The following is an 18207-nucleotide window of genomic DNA, read 5'->3' as shown; positions in this document are numbered from 1 at the left end:
TGGATTTACTAGCAGGACTTGGCACCTACCACATTGCCAAAAGTTCCCATGGCAGTTTCAAATGATTGTTAATGGTTGATTGGTTGGAAAACACACTTGAAATAAAGCCCACAGAGAATCTGGTATGAGGTACTTTTAAGAACAGGGTGAGAGAGACCACATTGCTTTAATGGAGGCCCATTAAAGCAACTTGTTGCACAACCTCATTGCTTCCATGCCATGCCACACTGACATGGAAGTTAATACTCCTTCAGCATTAACTAATACTGAAGGAGTATTATTGGATATTTTTCTTTGCAATACACAGACATAGTTTTCAGTGAGAATGGATTTCTGTGTTAGAAGCTATTTCTATTGGTTTGATTTAATATTCAAATTTTTTGAGAGAGTGAATTTGGAGTTTTTGTTAGTAGGAAATCTCATATATCAATAAATAGCAGAAATAAACTTTTGAAATATATCACTGTGTTTGTGGTGGACCATTGTAACTTATGAGTTTTACGTTTTCAAACAAATTACTGAAATAAACTACCTTTGTAACTCAAAACAATTAAATGTATTTAGAAGTAAAATTAAGCCAATAAGGAAGGAATCATCTTCAAGTTATATATGGAGGTCCTTGCAAGAAATGTCAAGTGTTTTAAAACCAAATTTGAATCCATTTATGAGAAATTATTTAAAACATATGATCTTTCATATGGAAAATAATTATCCAGTGTCAGAATCTTCTGATAAAATCTGCCCAGGCGGCCCTCACATGGATAAAAGCCATCAAACAAAATAAGCCTCCAAAATCAAATCACTTGAAAAGAACTCTAAAGTTTATTTTTTTAACATTGTGGTTAAGGTTGCAAACATATAATAAAAGTAGATTAATCATTCTACAGCCAATTCAAACATTGCCTGTTTTTAAATAATTTGGTCAGAAACATGTTTGAGCAACTCCATATAAAATCATGTTTCTTTACTTTCATGTTAAATTAAGGTGAGTTGAGCAAAAATTATGAAATGGTGAGTAAATGGTCTATAAATCAATGCTTTGTTAGTAGTAAAAAAATATGTGATTTTTATTCAATTCTTAAAGGTCAAAAGAAGGAAAAAAACATAAAAAATCAACTTTAAAGAACGATCATAGACAACAACATTAATTGTTTTCTACTGTTCGGATATTTTTTTAATTTTGCTTTTATTTAATCAGGTGAATTAATAAAAACTAATTCTTATTTACAATACGGACCTGTCCGAGAGGAAGGTCAAGCAGCACAAACATTAATAAACACAAACACTGATGACATCATCACACAAAACCAGACAGACAAGAGCATACGATAAAATCAACAATATATTTTTTAGATGGAGCATGTGCAGGTTTCAGACAGCATCTTCTTTAAAGTACCTTTAAAAGTTTCTAATTATGCGAAGGTGCTCAGCTTTAATAATTTAACTGACCTCCACCTAAGGTCGTGACACTTTGCATGCCGGTGCAGCAGGTGGCGGTGTGTCATTTTCAATACTGCTACATTCGCCTCCCTCTTTGTCCACGACAGAAGAGAAAGCTTCCACATATCTCGGAGCAAGGCGAGCGACTTTTGGCCGACGATCCACCTTAATATATCTACCATATTCCTCTTGACTCTCGGTTTTGTGAGGGCTGTGGTTGTTATTTGTGTAAGTTTAACTGCTGTTTAAGCTGGTTTTGTGGCATGTTTTCGTCATTGGTGTGGCGCAGCGATGACAGTCAGAGGAGCCGAAGCTGCAGGCGGTCAGGCCTAGCTGAGAAGCGAGCTAACGTTAGCGTACTTTCATATTTTCCTCAACTTTAAATTCCTCCTCGGGTTTTTTTTTAAGAGTGTGAAACTGTTCTCGGATTGTTTTATCGTCATCTTGTTCTGATATGTCCTGCTACGGCGTGCATTTACTTTTCCATCTTGTTCTGCGGGCTTTCTTCCGTACAGCTTTGGCTTTATGACGGATAGCCAACATATGGAGATGCAACATCTGATTTCGTGTGTTGGCATTGGTTGATGAGTGCGTTGCATTTTTACGCACTGCAGGGTGAAATGTGCCATTCTCAAGTTTTCTTGTAATATTGGACCATGAACTGGCTGTATACGTCCATCCGCACGGTGCAAACCGAACACGCACATTGTTAGATGAATGATGACGCGGTGGTTCGCTAACTGGGGTTTGAACCATTAACCTGAATCTTTCATATTTGGAACTTTATTGAACAACCATTTTCAGACGATGCACCTGCTCTTCTGAATAAAATTGATATAACCTGCTTTCATTTGATACACGCACAATGGTTCAGTTAGTGGCGAGTTTCATCAAATCTTAGAATATAAGGAATATTCTGGGAATCCAGCAAAGTTTCTTGTTGGTGAATGGAGAACTTTGATACCACTGGTGTTAAATCCAAAGCAAGGGAATGGAGGAGCCTGGAAAATGGATAGATTATTCTTTTATTGACTTGAAAGAAATCTCTGGTAAATGAAATTGGAAACGGAGGGAGCGGAATGTACACCATGGAAATGCCAGAAATGACAACTGCAAAACTTTAATTACCTGCTTTATAAACCAGCAATTATCTGATTAAAAAAAGAATTGGATGGCTGAGTTATTTAGCCTGTGGCATGGGATATTACCTGATAAGCTATGCAATAATGTAACTTACTGGAGATCCAGTAAGTTGTATAAACATGCACCAATTATTCGACTATTACTAGAATTGGCATGTCTCAGATGGATGCGAGTTCTTATTTTTAGTAACTGCAACTTTGTTTAAAATTACTCAGTTGAATTTTTGTTTTCCATTTTCCAATTTTTTCCCCCCACCAATATATGATCTTGTCACCAGGTCTATCAGGTTTATATTTTTTGTGGCACAGTTTCACTTGATCTCTATCAAGCTATTCATAAATTATTGAGGTTTAATGACCATGAAATTTGTCATTTAGCTAAATGACGTGTGCTACATGTAAATGTGAATCAAATGGACATTTTAGATGGTTAATCTCACCACAACATGGTGTTGATCCAGTAATTTAATGAGTTATCAATTTAATTTTGAGCTAAAATTAACTTTCAATTAATGATTTACTTGGTTCTCACAAGGGTAATTATTAAAGATCCACTTACAACCCGGTGTAGTTTAATCAGTCAATAAATGCCTTATAATTCTGCATTATCTTACAGTAAGGACCACAAAATTTGTTAAAGCACTTGTGCTTAATTTTTTCTCTAATTGTAAATTTTGTCCATCTTTACATCTGAGGCAGTACTAAAATGATTTAATCAATGATGAGATTATCAGCTTTTTAATATAGCATGCATAATATTTTCTGGATGCTATGCGCATTTTGTGTGAAACAACCAGGATGCCTTAGATACCCTGTTTTTATGCCCATTTAGATCCTGAACATAAAAGCCTGACATAATGACCTTCCTAATCACTGTAATAGCACGTGTTCTCTCTGAATGGACCTTTTTTGTTGTGTCAAACCTGCTGAAACAAAGAGACTGGCCTGTTGAACTTGCATTGTACTACACCTCTCTGGGAAAATAACACTGGCGAGAGCGCACATGGAATCTATAAAGTAATGTCTCTGTAGTCTGAGATAAAGTAGGTAAAGCTAAAAATATATTTTCAGAGTCGTGATTGCAGTCATTTTAAGACATAAAGCAACAAAGTTCTTTCATTTCTGTAGATTTGTTTTAGTAAGTAAGGATTTAGTCAACTTTTAGGATTTTATATATTTGTAAGAGGAAATTCTGTCATGATGCAGTTTAAAATGTGGGGAAAAAAAGTATTGGGTTAAATGTTGCTTCACCAAAAACAATTGGTTTGGGAAAAATGGCCTGGTCGACCAAATTGGTGCATGTTTAGTGTTTTGCTTTGGAGTTTTGGGTATGTTTTTGTTAACCTGAATGAAGAGAGGCTAGTTTTCAGATTGACCAGTGTCACAAAAGCCTTTTTTCTGAGCTACAATGGGACTGGCATAGCGCGTTTGTTTGGTTTGGTGGAGATGGCGTCTTTGAGTGCCTAAAGGACTAGATGAAGCGTTTCCTCTGGAGTTCTTGTGGATAACCAACTAGTCTAATAACTGATGAAATACAATGTATTTGAAACCCATGCAGAATTTTGGGACTGGACCTATAATGGAACAAAGAGTCTCATTGTGGAAGTCCCCTCTGTTGAGTCAATTTTTTGGTCATGTAAGGAAAAGTACTCTTTGACATATGTAAAATATTTCATGTGGATCTCTTCAACCCTTCACTTCTCAGCCGTGTTTGTTTTTCAGGTGGCTTTTGTGGGCATAAGGAAAAACGTTTTTTTCAACTCGTGCATTTCTTTCCATATTCATTTAGCCTTTATGATCAGCTGAATGTGGGAATATTTTTACAGAGTTGGTGAGGCTCTGAAGGCAGTAATGATATTCTGTACCCCTCTGTCTACAGGTGCCGTTGTTTGTTCTTCATCATGGCGGTCGTCATCCGTTTACAGGGACTGAGTGTCACGGCAGGTTCTGTGGATATTCGCAGGTTCTTCACGGGCCTTCATATTCCAGATGGAGGCGTGCATATAATTGGTGGAGAACTAGATGAAGCTTTCATTATCTTTGCTTCAGATGAAGATGCCAGAAGAGCCATGGCACGGTCAGGGGGATTCATAAATGGGTCACCTGTAAGATTGCTACTAAGCAGCAAGCAAGAGATGCAGAATGTACTTGAAAGAACAACGCAAAAGGTGGAGCTGGATGAGATTAGGCGGTCTGAGGGCGATGGAAGAACCGCTCAAAGATCCATGGACCCTGAGGTGGGCAGAAGATCAAGTAGCCGATCTGGTTACAGCCCTCCTCCCCATCACCAACGACTGGCAGACACTGATGACCCCTATGTTGTGTTTCTCAACGGTTTGCCTTTCTCTGTGACTGAGAGAGAAATACGTGAATTTTTTCATGGTTTACTCATTGATGAAATTGTTGTGTGTAAGAAGGATACAGGGCAAAACAATGGAAAAGGCTTTGCCAGATTTGCAACAAAGGAGGATGCATTGGAAGCCTTAAAGAGGGATGGGAAATATATTGGGTCAAGGTATATCGATGTTCGCACAACAACAGCCGACTATTGGATACGAGCTGGTGGTAGCATGCCAGCAGCTGTCAAGACAATTGAGAACTTTGAAAGGGGAAGAGCACCTGTTCGCAGTCAGAGAAACCCCCAGTATGAAGCAAGGTCTCGATCACCTGTGTCCCAGAGACCTGTTGCTCCTACAGATGAAGAATACTGTGTGCTGTTGGACAATCTGTCTTTTGCAGTGGAAAAAGGTGACTTGAAGCACCTTTTTCAGAACTCAAAGCTTGAGAATGACCAGATTCTGTTTCTCACTGATGATTATGGCAGAAGAACCAGGTCGGCCTTTGTACTCTTCAAGAACATACGTGACTATTGTGATGCTATAAGTCAGGAGAAAAGACATTTTCACAACCGATGGATTCATGTCCGGCCTGTCTCAAGAGAGAACATGCTCAGGCTTCTGGAATCTCAGAATGACCCTACTGGGTCTCCAGGAAGCTCTGAAAGGCATCAGGAAAGATCCTCGTCTTTCTCAACAGATCCTTATGACTCTGAGAAAATCTGTGCGTTTGTGAGAAATCTGCCATTTGATGTGAGAAAGGTTGAGATAATTGACTTTTTTCATGGGTTTAATGTCACAGAGGACAGGGTACGGGTTCTGCATGATCATAAAGGTAATGGGGTCGGACAGGCTCTGGTTCTCTTTGGGTCTGAGGCAGAGGCCATGGAGGCACTTTCTCTCAATGGACGGCGGTTTCTGGGGTCTGAAGTTGGAGTGAAGTGTGTTACACGTGCTCAGATGGATCAGTTGACTGCTGAGCCACCATCAATGCAAGAGGTCTTGCCAAAAGAGGGGCACTTCTCAGGCAGGAACAATGAGCCTTTCTGTGGACCTAGTAATGACACTTCCTTCCTTGATACAAGGAAACCCAGGGATGGTAATTTGTCTATTAAAGAGGAACGCATCCATGGAGGTCAGGACTATGGATATCGTGGGGTAAGACCTCGTTCTCCGCGGGATAGGGGCAATGGAGGACATGGGAGGTTTGGTCCACCTGGTCAACGCTGTGATGGTCCCACCTGTGTGCAGTTAATTAACTTACCATTCCAAATTAGAAGTGAGGAAGTCTATGATTTCTGTTATGGATATCGCATCATACCTGGATCTGTCTCACTTCAGTATGAGCCCAGCGGAAAACCGAAAGGCTCTGCCACTTTGGTGTTTGAGTCTCGTCAGGAAGCTTTAACTGCAATTGAGGAACTGAACGGGAGGCCGATTGGTCCAAGAAAAATACAGCTTTTACTTGTTTGAAATACATTTGTGCGTTCACATTTAAGACACAGTAACAGGCACAACTTTCAGTTTGTTTATTTGGAAAGCTGGCAATGTGGTATATAGCTCTTGTATGATTTCTTTTTCTTAAGTGCATTTTTATGTTTACTAGGAAGTATTTGTTGAGTTTATTTTGGGTTTTCTATTGAATGGTTGGTGCTTTTCTTTTCAAAAAGTACTTCAGTAAGTTTTGAAACACAATTTGTAACATGTACATGTCATACATTGTTTTTAAAATTAAAAACAATTGATTCAGTTGTTTGTCATTTTCTTCCAACTCTGTTTCCTTGAAGATAAAAATCTAAATAAATGTTACCTAGAGGTAGCTCAATGACAAATTTAAGATTGCTTTTGTCTAGTTTGCTAGTAGACCAATTAGATCAGGTTAGGATATCTATTTTGGTGTTAGTTGAATGAGGGCATTGTCTTCTGCAGTCTCCTTTACATCACTTTAATGTATGTTTTTGGATAGTTTTAAGAGACACTTATTTCTAGCCAAGTTGGTCTCAAACTGCCTGAGTTGAGTAAATGTATTACACAAGTGCATTTTTCTCAAAGTAAAAAAAGCATGGACAAATAGAAAAACTATTACGGTCACAATTGCATGGCTGGAAAAGTGTAATATGAAAATATTATTTATGATACAAAGAAAAATTAAGGAAGTTGGACATACATTTTTTAACAAAAGAATTCAATAAACATTTTTTTCCAAAATCTGAATTTTCTTTCATTTTTTTAAATAGCCTGTTGGGGCCCAAATGTTTAAAATAACTGAAATGAGTGTAAGGATCTCTCGGAGTGGCCGCTTGGCTTTCTCTAAAAATGTGCTCTTGATCTTAAACTGGGAAATGTTATGTTGTGAAGGTAAATATTTACTTTCTATGAACAAATAGAAACACGTTTGTTGTAGTGCTCTTTAGAGAGCAAAGATTTCTAGCATCTGAGCTAGTAAATGTTAAAAATATTCTCGAGAGCTACCGACTAAGGATGAATTGTAGGCTTGCTGTGATTCATTCAGTACATTTAGGTAAACATGGGGTTATCATTGTCACCAAAACATACACTATATGTGCTAATTATTTAGTGACACTTAAAAACCTCAGAAAAACAAATCGGTTTCACCTACTTTCACAACTTGAACTAAAACACCAGTGACTATTTTTCAACTCGGAGCCCAGCTCAGCGCGTTCTGTCCACTTTTTGCTTCTCGGCTGTATGAAATTTCGATTTTACAAGACACCTCGAACGCACCAGACGTTAAACTTTTATTGCGAAAGTCAGAAACCGGAAGCGCAATTTGTCCCTGAGTACCATGGAGGCATGACGCCGGTGAGCTGAGTAGGCACTTTAAGCAGAAGAAAAGAGGAAAGCCACGCCAGGAAAGATCCACAACGCTAGAGGTAAATGTTTGAAATTTGTTATCTTGTTTATAGTGCAAAACAACCAGTTCTTATTTTATTTCTTCTCCAGTGCAGTCCGGTTTCTCAATTTAAAAAAAATTCTACGAAACTAATTCGAAATCCTGAAATGATTTAACAAGAACTGAGTTACAAACTTTTCAGGCTATGAAACATAAATTTGTTTTTCTCCATTTGGAAACAATCCCGAGTTTGACCGTTGAATTCGCATCGATGCCCAAACGTTGAAGTCAACTGCTAGCAGGGACGTTTTGCCGTTATTTTGCTGTCGCTGATTCAGTTTTTAAGCGTGTTTCTGCCATGCAAAACTGTGATAATAGTTGTTTTTAGAAATTTATTTTTACTTCGATATCCACTGTTTTGCACTTATTTCAAACGCATGGTTTTATCGTTTGGCCGTGTATGCAGAAATTTGCAGTAACTTTATGTTGCATTTAAGTACACGTTGCAAACTGCATAATATGTACTAAAATAGCTGGAAAAATGCACATTACTCATGATGACCATCACAACAGCCTTGTTCAGCAGAGGATTTGTGTGACAACTTACAACAGATTATAGATATTTTAAAACACATCTACAGTATGTCCTCTCCTTGCCAATGTTAAAATGTTTTAAAATAAGGAAATAAAATTGTTACAACAGTAACAATTTGTTTTAATTCACAGATCTTATGCATGTTTTGACAATTTTCAAGTGGTTTAAAATAATACTAGATATTTGGATTGTTTCGATTATTTTGTTATAACCATTAAAATGCATCACGCAGTGAAGAAATATTTCCCCCCTTAACAATGTTTTTTGTTTCTGCCTTTGTGATATTTGCATATTTCAGATCAGCAGATAATTAGAAGAAATAAGTTAATAGGGGGGGAATTGCTAGTCAGACCTGTGTGGAAAAACCAACTGACCTGTGCGAAATCATGAATTGGCTGTTATTAATCTCATTTTAATAACAGGCCAAAGTAAAATTCACTAATCACTGCCTATTCATGTAAAATGAAGAAAACTGAAAAACCAACACATCATGCTGTGATTTAAAGATATTAAAGAATAAAAAATAAACCAGGAAACACAAATGTCCATCTCACAGCTGCCACAAAAACATTTCTTATGGTCCCTAAAATGTTTAAGAAAATTTTCTAGCCAACTTGGCCTGGATGGCTTTTCTCTTATCTGCAAAAGATGAATGGTCTTCAATAGATTTGTTAACCTATTTTTGCACTACTCAGTGCAGTAATTATAAACAAGTTGTTTTTTTAACATAGAAAGTTTTAAACATCTGAAACTTACTGACACCAGAATGGAGGTATCAAGTCGAAGAGTCCTACTGAGGCACCTGGAGCCAGCGAGGCCCCTGCGCCGCTGCGTCCATGTTAATGTTGGTGAGTTTTAAGGTGTCAGCCTGAAAATCAGAGTGTTTGCCTTAATTTACGAGTTGTCACTTTATTCATAGAGCCACAAATAAATGCTGCAGCAGGTGAACAGCCCTTGATGGAGCAGGAGGTGAGACAATCATTGTGTAATGTTGCAACTTATGTCAGGATTGATGTAAAACTAGAATGTGTTAAAATGCATATAAAAGTTGTTCCTTTTTTTTAACTATTTTTGTCACTTACCTATGGTCTACTTGACATTTCAAAGGTATTCCTAATAGACACCCTGTTTACTCATTAAAATGAAAAATTCTCTTGACTCCCTAACCTTTGCACTCGACAGAGTACTGTTGGCATAGAGCAGTTCTTGAAGATTTTCAATCTTCATAAACAGAAAAAAGGTAAGAAACAAAGTGCTAATGCATTTCAGCTCTCACACAGTGCTCCCTCCTGCTGCGACATTTATTTGAGACATTTAAAGAGAAGATGTCTGAATATTAGATTTTGTTTTCATTTGTCTTAGTAGAAAGAATAAGTTACACAAGAGATTTTTTAATTGGTTTGGCCGGCTGCCCCGAAGCCAAGAAGAGGCCAGAATACCTACCGGACCACCCCATTGTGTTACCTGAGGCAGTAAGTTGACGAGCTCGAGTGTAAAGCTTGATGCTTGTCCTGTCGTTAATCGCAGGTTTCAGATCTTTTATACATTATTTTGACAGAGGGATCCAGGCCAGCAAGAGCTGGGAGTAACACAGTGGAATGGTGTAAAAGAAGATGTATGAGTAAGTAAGAGTTGGAGGATTAGAATATGGATAATGTTTAGGTTAATTTTGATGGCAAATTTTCACTTAATGTAAATTGGTCTGACCAAAGCAGCCAAGATGGTGACACAAACCATTTCATGGAATTGCAGGGTGCAATATTAAATTCTTTGCAAAACATTCATACCTCTTTAATGTTTAAATACTTTATCACCTTATCACCTGAAGTTACAATGTATTTATTTGGATTTTATTTGATGCACATCTCAGGTGGGGGAATCTGAAGTCTCAATAAATTAAAAACAAAATCTCCCTCCAATCCAATCATTTTCTCAATTATGTACTGCATTGTGCAGCTATGTCACATCAAATCTGATTCAGGCTACCAATGTATTGATAAGGCGTTGTTATAAAATCAGCATGGGTAACACTAGTATTATAATGTTTGTTGGCTGTTATTTATTGGATTTATTGCATTGCCTGTCATTTTGCAAATCGCATGGTTTTCTAAAATAGTGCAATATTCTGGGCACAGTCTGGAATATTGTCAACATGCTGTGTGCCTGGTTATGACTTAAGGTCTTTCTGTTTTGAATCCAGTCTAGAAATGTTAGGAGATTCTCATCCAGAAAAGCACATAGTTGCTCATTTAAATATGAAGCTAAAGCCCTAATCAAACTTGAATTATGTGCTCATAATTCAGTCAGTGTTTGTCAATTATATTAACATGTACCTTATCAGCATTCTATATGTCCCATTTATTTGGAAATAGAGTAGAGATGTAATTCTTATCAACTCCAGAAGGGACACCATTTGCTTTCATCTAGAAGGGCAGCAAGATAATTGCTCCATTAGTTTTATATGATAAGCTACACCACACTCGAATCTCTGAGTCCTCCTACAATTAGTTTGTTTTTTTTCATGACACTATTGTAGTGTCATGAAAGCAGCAATGCTACACATTGAAGTATTGGCATTTAAAGGGCCAGTGGATAATGTGGACAAAATTGATCTAAATTCAGAGAAAGAACAGAAGCTCTGGCAGATGTCTGAAAGACAAAGGGTTAAATAAATGTGCTTTCTCCATTAGGCTTAGATTCTGTGAGGAACCAATTGGGTTTGCAGATAATTATTGTAACACTGTTTTAGAGTTTGGCCAGCACTTTTTTTCCATGATCATTTTACTGTCCAGTGATTAAAAAAAAACTTTTCAAATTTCTCTTTTGTTAGGATGCCAGCAAGGCCTCCCACGTCTTGAGAAACTTGCACAAGTGATGTTTACAGCAAATAGGTTTTGCACCGTGTTGATTGCTTCTCTGCTTTAATTTATTTTAACCTATAACATTACTGTTTGCATGTAACTTTCACATTTTTTTGACGCCTTTTTGCTGTGTGAAATGTTTGTTTTATCTTGTCTGTTTCAAAAAAGGCTTGAAACAGCAAGGCAAATTTGCCAATATTTCTTTCTGACCTGATGTAAAGTGTAGCTTTTGAACTTCATGTAATTCAGCAGAAAATATTGGATTAAGTAATTCGTTGATATTGTCTTTATGTATGACACATGCAAAAATACTGTTGTTTGCATTAAAAAACAAACAAAAAAAATCCCCTAAAGCGTGCAGAATCAATTATTTGTCTGTAGTTATGTACACCAATGATTTTGCATGCATCAAAGTTTTTCCCTTTTGCTTTTGAAATTCTAATAGACTGTTCTCTGAGGTTTTTGTGTATTACGAAAACAAACAACCACTAGGTTTGTTTTAACTAGGGCTTAAAACAATCATAAGGCAAGTTGAATAACTGATTCTTTAAGGGTGGCTGTTGGTGAATATGAGGAGTATTTTGTTTAGGGACATTATTACAAAGTCTAATCAAAATATGTATTGGAATCCCTTTGTTTGTGGGATGTTTATGGTGTTATTCAGTTTTATTTCTCAAAAACACAATCGACTTGCACCACGAATTATGTTTGGTAATTGTAAACAAATTCACATACTCATTAGAACTCTTACAGTCTTTTTTGGGTCTTTTCCACTTTGCAGATTCCTGTAATAGCGCGATATTGCGCATCTGTAGTTAGTCACCTCTGTACGTGACACAGAGCCAGTACTACCCAGCCAATGAGAGAACTGTTTAAGGTGACGTGTCTCGTACGTAATCACCAGTATTTCATGTCAACTGCGGCGGCGTCAGATGTTCCGAGAGAAATTAATTTCTAAATATCGGAGGAAACAGCTGTGAAGATAAGCCGTTCAAGGTGCAATACCTATTAGTTGATTATTTGGGACTTGTCATCGTCCAACCGTTCAGTTAGTTCACCCTGAAGGTAAATATGGAGTTTATTCTTTCTTTTCACCCTCTGCGATGAATTGCTGTGTGTGCGGGATGTCTAATCTTTACTGCAGGGACGGTTGTGTTATTAAAAAAATACAACTTTTCGCAACCAACCTTCTGTGACTTAATTTAAAACAAGCAGCTGGTTCGAACTTATAACACGTTCCTGACAGGTTTTGTTAAAGTAAGGTGTCTTCTGATTTTTTTTCCCCCTTCCGGTAGCTGAACATTACTGTATGAACTCAGCTTTTTTCCCCCATGGACATGGATAAGAAGGAAAAGCAAAACGAGAAGTGCAGCAGGTGAGAATTTACCCTTAATATTTGCTAGCATTTATTTTTTTGATTTTTGGTTTAAGCAGAAGCTCACTGCAACAAATCATGATGTAAGTTGGGTAACTGCTGGGTGTGACAGGAGATAAGGACTATGAGCTTTACCACAAAGTAAGGACGGTTTTCTCTCTCTCTCTTTTTTAAGCAAGTGCTACTGTAATAAACAGTAGTTTAGCTACACTATAAGCACATTCACACAGATTAACTCCTCTGTTTATTTTGATTCTAATGTAGCTCTTCTAACAACAAAGTTAGACTATTTTACATTTTCACCTTCCTGGTCTGTTGCTTAGGAATTACAGGTTACTTATTGTGTAACATTAGTTCTGAAGCTGTGGTACATTCAGTACCTTTTGTTCTATGAGTGATTTTGGTCTGAACTATAAATGGGAAAACCTTTCCTTCAGATACTACTCAAAAGAGAAGTGCAGTGGTGAACTTTTCAAGATTATCACGTGCAGATCCTGAAGCAGAAGGTTTTGAATCAAGAACGAGTAATACTTGCAGTCTAACACTGATCAGGCATGGTATTAAAATACAATACTGTGTTGGTGTTGTGGCTGCCATTGTGTCTTGCAGGAAAGTGTTAGCCACAGATCTTCTTTAGTAACAATAAATGGAAAAAGACAAATTGCTGTGCCCTTTGAAAATGCTTTGATTTCTTTAAGTCTTTATACACATATTTAATTTAGAGTTAAACCCACTGAGCTTTTAGGAACGGATTTAATGTACGAATACATAAACAGTGATATTGGTTTAGTCTGATTTGAATAAACTGAATGTTTAATATCTGCCCTCTCTCTCCCTCTTATAGTCCTGTTTATGTGCACAACCCACATCTGGATGCTCTGAAAGATGACATCCTCTATCACTTCAGTCTAGGAACTGGAAGTCATAACCTACCAGCCATGTTTGGTGATGTCAAAGTAAAGAATTTTAATACCTTTTTTTACAAGAAAAAGCGTTACTCACATGACCTAATTTTATGGTTGCAGTGCTTTAAACTTTTCCTCTACACTGAAATAAAGTTGGTTTCACTGACGTGGTCAGTGTTATGATTCACTGTGATCCTTGACGTGTAAATCAATGTTTTGTTTTTGGTAAATTAGCTTATTTTTAAATCGCAATATTATGTAATGTCTCAACATTATCTGATGATAATTTTTGATTTTTGTCAAAAATCTTCTGTGTGTAAATGCATCCTGTAGTTTGTGTGTGTCGGAGGGAGTCCATGGAGGATGAAGTCATTCACTGAGTTTATTGCAGCTGAGCTCGCAATGGAAGACCCCAAATCTGGGTATCCCAACATCTGCGCTGGGACAGATCGTTACGCCATGTACAAAGTTGGCCCTGTTCTCTCTGTCAGTGTATGTACAAACACGGCTCAGCATAACTTGTTTCCGTCGCCCGTCTAGTTTATGTTTAACTAACTTTTGTGTGACATGTTTGTGCTTGACTTTCACAGCATGGTATGGGCATTCCATCTATTGCGATAATGTTGCACGAACTCATAAAGCTCCTTCATCATGCCCATTGTACTGATGTTACAATCATACGCATAGGAACATCAGGAGGAATAGGTACATTAGTTTTTTGTTTGTTTGTTTTTTTTTAATGTGACCTCTTAGGAACTTTACCAACTACACAAGAATGTCAAGCATAGCAGTGGCTCCTATGTTTTCCAAACATAGGAGCTACATTAAACATAATCATATGTTTGTTTGTTTTTTTAAAATCTGTTTTAAGTAAAATTGAGTAAAATTAGTAACTGAAATCTTTTTCTTTCGATAAGTGATGCAACTGGGTAGAATGTGGAGCTGGTGGGAGTGGCTTGTTTAAAATAAGATGACAGTTGGTGATGAGAAAAACAGGAAAGGGAAAAAAAGAAGAGAAAAATGTTCATTTTGAAACTTTAGTCTCACCATTTTGACATTTTTCGTGTTCTGATTGTTTTCAGAGCTGACAATATGAAAAACTTTTGTAATAATTACCTACAATGTTGAATATAAGATATTAGGTTTGGACACATTTGCTGACAAATTGCTTTAAGGGTATAGTAAGTATTTAAAAAGGGAGATATTTGTTTTGTTTTGAGGAAGATCAACACATTTGACAAAGGTGGTCAGGAAGAGTTCAACTTTAGTGCAGTGTCGGGCTGCTTAATTCACTGTTTGTATTTTTGTAGTTAGGGGATTATGAACTTTTAATTATTTAAAAATTAAACAAGGTATTACTCATTGTTTCGGTACTTAATTATTTTTTATGACACAGTCAGCATGGAAACCTAAAGATTTAAAAGTAGCATTTTTCTCTAGATATTTAGAAAAACACAAAATGGGATTGTCAAATCAGGGTTTTGTGTAGTGTAGACCGGAATCCCGGAATCAAAACCATAAAATCACTCAAAATATATTCCATATTTTAGACCACTCAATGTTAAAGGTCAGCAGACAGACAGATTAAGTAACAGTTTATTTTTCTCACTTGCAAATTTGTTTTGTTTTTCAGGACTTGAGCCTGGCACGGTTGTTGTTACCAGTCAGTCAGTGGATGCCACATTCCTGCCTAAGTTTGAGCAGGTGATCCTGGGAAAGACGGTGGTGCGCAGCACTGATCTGGACCAAAGCCTGGCCCAGGAGCTGTTGCAGTGCAGCAAAGGGCTTAACCAGTTTGAGACAGTCATCGGTAACACCATGTGCACGCTGGATTTTTATGAAGGTGTGTACTCTAATGTACTAATGGTTTAACATATTCTTTCTCTTGCAGTACACTTACAGCGTTTACATTTCTTTCCCTTGTCTCTGTCACATAAAATCCAAAGGTCAAGCCCGCCTGGATGGCGCCTTCTGCTCCTACACAGAGGCAGAAAAACAGGAATACCTCCTAAAGGCCAAAGAGGCGGGAGTCTGCAACATTGAGATGGAATCATCCGTTTTTGCTGCTATGTGCAAACTGAGTGGTCTGCAAGGTAAAAACGCACGACAATACTATCATAACATAACTGCCAAAAGTGTCACCGACTCAAAGCAACATTTTATGTGATCCTCTGTTAACTGTCTTGCACGTTCTTGTATTTTTTTGTGCAGCGGCTGTTGTCTGTGTCACACTGTTGGATCGGCTGAAAGGAGATCAGCTAAGCAGCTCTCATGAAGTTCTTAACAATTATCAGCTTCGTCCTCAAATACTGGTTGGCTCTTACATTAAGAAGCAGCTAAAGGCCAAAGCGGAGAACAGATGAATGTTAAGAGTGAACATTTTGTCTGAGTATCATATAGGTTATAAATGACCAAGCACTGAAAATGATCCACAACAGTAGATTTAAGCTGCTGTTGTAGTTGATATGTCTTCACATAAATCAGTTTTTCAAGGGGCAATATTATGTATTTTCCACTATGTGCCATTTTATATCACCAGCAACCCTTAGTTATAAATTTTGTATATGTCAAGCATGGCTTAAAAGAAATATGACTTTGCAAATTAACACCTTGAAATTGTCTCTTTTAAGAGAAGTTTCTACTCTCTCCGGCATTCTGCCGTCAGCACGTCATGACAACAACTTCTCCCCATTAAGGCTTTAATGACATTTTTACTAGCGTTTCACTCAATAGTAGTTTTTCTGATGAACTCAGCGTCTTCCAGAGACCCGACATTTAGGCAACCCCAAATGGCTGCCGTTCGAGGATTTCTCAAACATGTATGAAAGAATCAAACCAACACTTATGGTTTATTTTTGATGATATCATTATGGCATGAGATAAAGCTCAAAGTCAATTTATACATAATACAGCCCCTTTTAAATTATGCCTTGTATTCATACATTGTTGGTGGTTTAGGAATAAGGGACAAACATGCACTCTTTTACTTTTTACCCTTTGTCTTACGTTTGAATTTAATTTAACTGAACATTTGAATGGATTTAGAATTTTAATTATCTTTGATTTAAGGCACTTTTGTATATTTAAGTTCCTGATCCTTAAAACTTAAACTCCACCTGTGCTATAACATAATATCTTTTAATGGTTTTACCTAAATACTCCTTCCTTAAGTGTCAAAGTCCTGATACAGATATCAAATATTTTGTCTCATTTCATGTTGTTTCATTTAAATGAAACAAATCCCTTGTACCTCATTTAGACTGTTTATTGTTCATAATCTGTGGCTGTGTTATATATATATACTGTATATATACAGTATATATACTGTATATATGCTGTATATATATATCTATATATATATATATATATATATATATATATATATATATATATACAGTACAGACCAAAAGTTGGGACACACCTTTTAATTCAATGTGTTTTCTGTATTTTCATGACTATTGACATTGTAGATTCACACTGAAGGCATCAAAACTATGAATAACACATGTGGAAATATGCACTAAACAAAAAAGTGTAAAACAACTGAAAATACCCCTTATATTCTAGTTTCTTCAAAGTAGCAACCTTTTGCTGTGATTACTGCTTTGCACACACTCTGCATTTTCTTGATGAGCTTCAAGAGGTAGTCACCTGAAATGGTTTTCACTTCATAGGTGTGTCCTGTCAGGTTAATAAGTGGGATTTCTTGCCTTATAAATAGTCATGAAAATAAAGAAAACCCATTGAATTAGAAGGTGTGTCCAAACTTTTGGTCTGTACTGTACTGTATGTATATATATATATATATAAGGCACTGAGTCAGCGAATAGACCACTTTACACTGATGTAACTTTTCATGACTTGAAATAACTACTAGTGCTAAAAAACTGCATGTAATATTTTTTTTATACATATACATGTGTATATAAATTAAAGCAGTTGTCCTTGCAGTGTGTCAGTACTTGTGTGTTCTTGATATGTGTCACGATATGTTTGTTGCTACATCAGTTAAAAGTATTGGCAGGTAATTAAAGATCAGTGCTCCAGAGCATGATTTTATCAGATCATTGGCATTTTTCCTTTATATCACTCAAAATACATCTTATCTTTGAAGATCACCCACTTTATGTAAATTATTCCCATGAATAATAAGCCATGGGTAGCATCTTTCCATTTAAGATTAATTGGGTAGTCTTATACACATTAAATGCAGTTTCCAACAGTAGAAATGATGTGATCACTGCTGAGGAACGTATACTGCACCAGTAAGGCTATGCTCTTAATTTACTTCCAATTAGTGTCATGAAATTTTTTTAGCTGCTATAAAAAATATGCACATATCAAGCTTGACTTAAAAGAAAAGTGTAAGTCGTTCTTCATTTACTTCCATTTAAAGTGCTGTGGAAAAATCTTAATTTTTTAACTTCTTTTTCTCATGTTATAAAACTCAAATTTCATTGCATCTTGACTTCATGTGATAAATCAATATTAAGAAAGCTGATCAATCCATCGTCTGAAAATGAAGAGACTTTCACATCTGTAAACTTACCAAGACGTGTCTAGCCTACACCTGTAGGTCGAACAAGGAGAACATTCATCAAAGAAGCAACCAATAAGGTTACCCATGGCACTCATTGTTACTTTGGAAGAGGTACACAGATTCACAGGTCAGGTGGGACAACATGGTGGCATGCAAGTC

The 18207-nt window shown here is 36.8% G+C and overlaps 3 protein-coding genes across 5 annotated transcripts; all 3 read left to right on the top strand.

Annotated features, from left to right (window-relative positions):
• Nucleotides 1-1528: 1528 nt before the first annotated feature.
• On the top strand, nt 1529-6978 carry rbm12bb (RNA binding motif protein 12Bb). The gene is made up of 2 exons (XM_028012978.1): nt 1529-1668; nt 4462-6978. The coding sequence occupies exon 2, from the start codon at nt 4484-4486 to the stop codon at nt 6389-6391; it is 1908 nt and encodes a 635-aa protein (XP_027868779.1). The 5' UTR covers nt 1529-1668; nt 4462-4483; the 3' UTR covers nt 6392-6978.
• A 239-nt stretch (nt 6979-7217) lies between these two features.
• gra (granulito) lies at nt 7218-11571 on the top strand. Of its 2 annotated transcripts, none has more exons than XM_028012983.1 (7): nt 7218-7812; nt 9099-9215; nt 9287-9336; nt 9550-9607; nt 9730-9839; nt 9926-9988; nt 11198-11571. In XM_028012983.1, the coding sequence occupies exons 2-6, from the start codon at nt 9134-9136 to the stop codon at nt 9986-9988; spliced, it is 363 nt and encodes a 120-aa protein (XP_027868784.1). In that variant the 5' UTR covers nt 7218-7812; nt 9099-9133; the 3' UTR covers nt 11198-11571. The 2 variants fall into 2 exon arrangements, with proteins under 2 accessions (XP_027868784.1, XP_027868783.1); XM_028012982.1 differs by having other exon boundaries at nt 7424-7812; nt 9133-9215.
• Nucleotides 11572-12122: 551 nt separating this feature from the next.
• Nucleotides 12123-16748, top strand: upp1 (uridine phosphorylase 1). 2 transcript variants are annotated; one of them, XM_028012979.1, is made up of 8 exons: nt 12123-12293; nt 12524-12603; nt 13448-13559; nt 13842-14000; nt 14099-14213; nt 15142-15351; nt 15455-15601; nt 15720-16748. In XM_028012979.1, the coding sequence occupies exons 2-8, from the start codon at nt 12560-12562 to the stop codon at nt 15869-15871; spliced, it is 939 nt and encodes a 312-aa protein (XP_027868780.1). In that variant the 5' UTR covers nt 12123-12293; nt 12524-12559; the 3' UTR covers nt 15872-16748. The 2 variants fall into 2 exon arrangements, with proteins under 2 accessions (XP_027868780.1, XP_027868781.1); XM_028012980.1 differs by lacking the exons at nt 12123-12293; nt 12524-12603; nt 13448-13559 and adding an exon at nt 13566-13733.
• The last annotated feature ends 1459 nt before the right edge of the window (nt 16749-18207 follow it).

The sequence above is a fragment of the Xiphophorus couchianus genome, chromosome 3 (genome assembly GCF_001444195.1).
Source record: "Xiphophorus couchianus chromosome 3, X_couchianus-1.0, whole genome shotgun sequence".
Taxonomy (NCBI): domain Eukaryota; kingdom Metazoa; phylum Chordata; class Actinopteri; order Cyprinodontiformes; family Poeciliidae; genus Xiphophorus; species Xiphophorus couchianus.
The sequence above is the reverse complement of the archived record's forward strand: the minus strand, read 5'-3'. Positions and strand labels throughout refer to the sequence as shown.

Excerpts from the sequence above, each read along its gene's own strand:
- rbm12bb (XM_028012978.1), top strand. The coding sequence starts at position 4,484 with ATGGCGGTCGTCATCCGTTTACAGGGACTGAGTGTCACGGCAGGTTCT.
- gra (XM_028012983.1), top strand. The coding sequence starts at position 9,134 with ATGGAGGTATCAAGTCGAAGAGTCCTACTGAGGCACCTGGAGCCAGCG. Across the intron at positions 9,216-9,286 it reads CTGCGTCCATGTTAATGTTG|AGCCACAAATAAATGCTGCA; the intron begins GTGAGTTTTAAG and ends CTTTATTCATAG. Across the intron at positions 9,608-9,729 it reads TCTTCATAAACAGAAAAAAG|TAGAAAGAATAAGTTACACA; the intron begins GTAAGAAACAAA and ends CATTTGTCTTAG.
- upp1 (XM_028012979.1), top strand. The coding sequence starts at position 12,560 with ATGGACATGGATAAGAAGGAAAAGCAAAACGAGAAGTGCAGCAG. Across the intron at positions 14,001-14,098 it reads GCCCTGTTCTCTCTGTCAGT|CATGGTATGGGCATTCCATC; the intron begins GTATGTACAAAC and ends TGACTTTCACAG. Across the intron at positions 15,602-15,719 it reads CAAACTGAGTGGTCTGCAAG|CGGCTGTTGTCTGTGTCACA; the intron begins GTAAAAACGCAC and ends TTTTTTGTGCAG.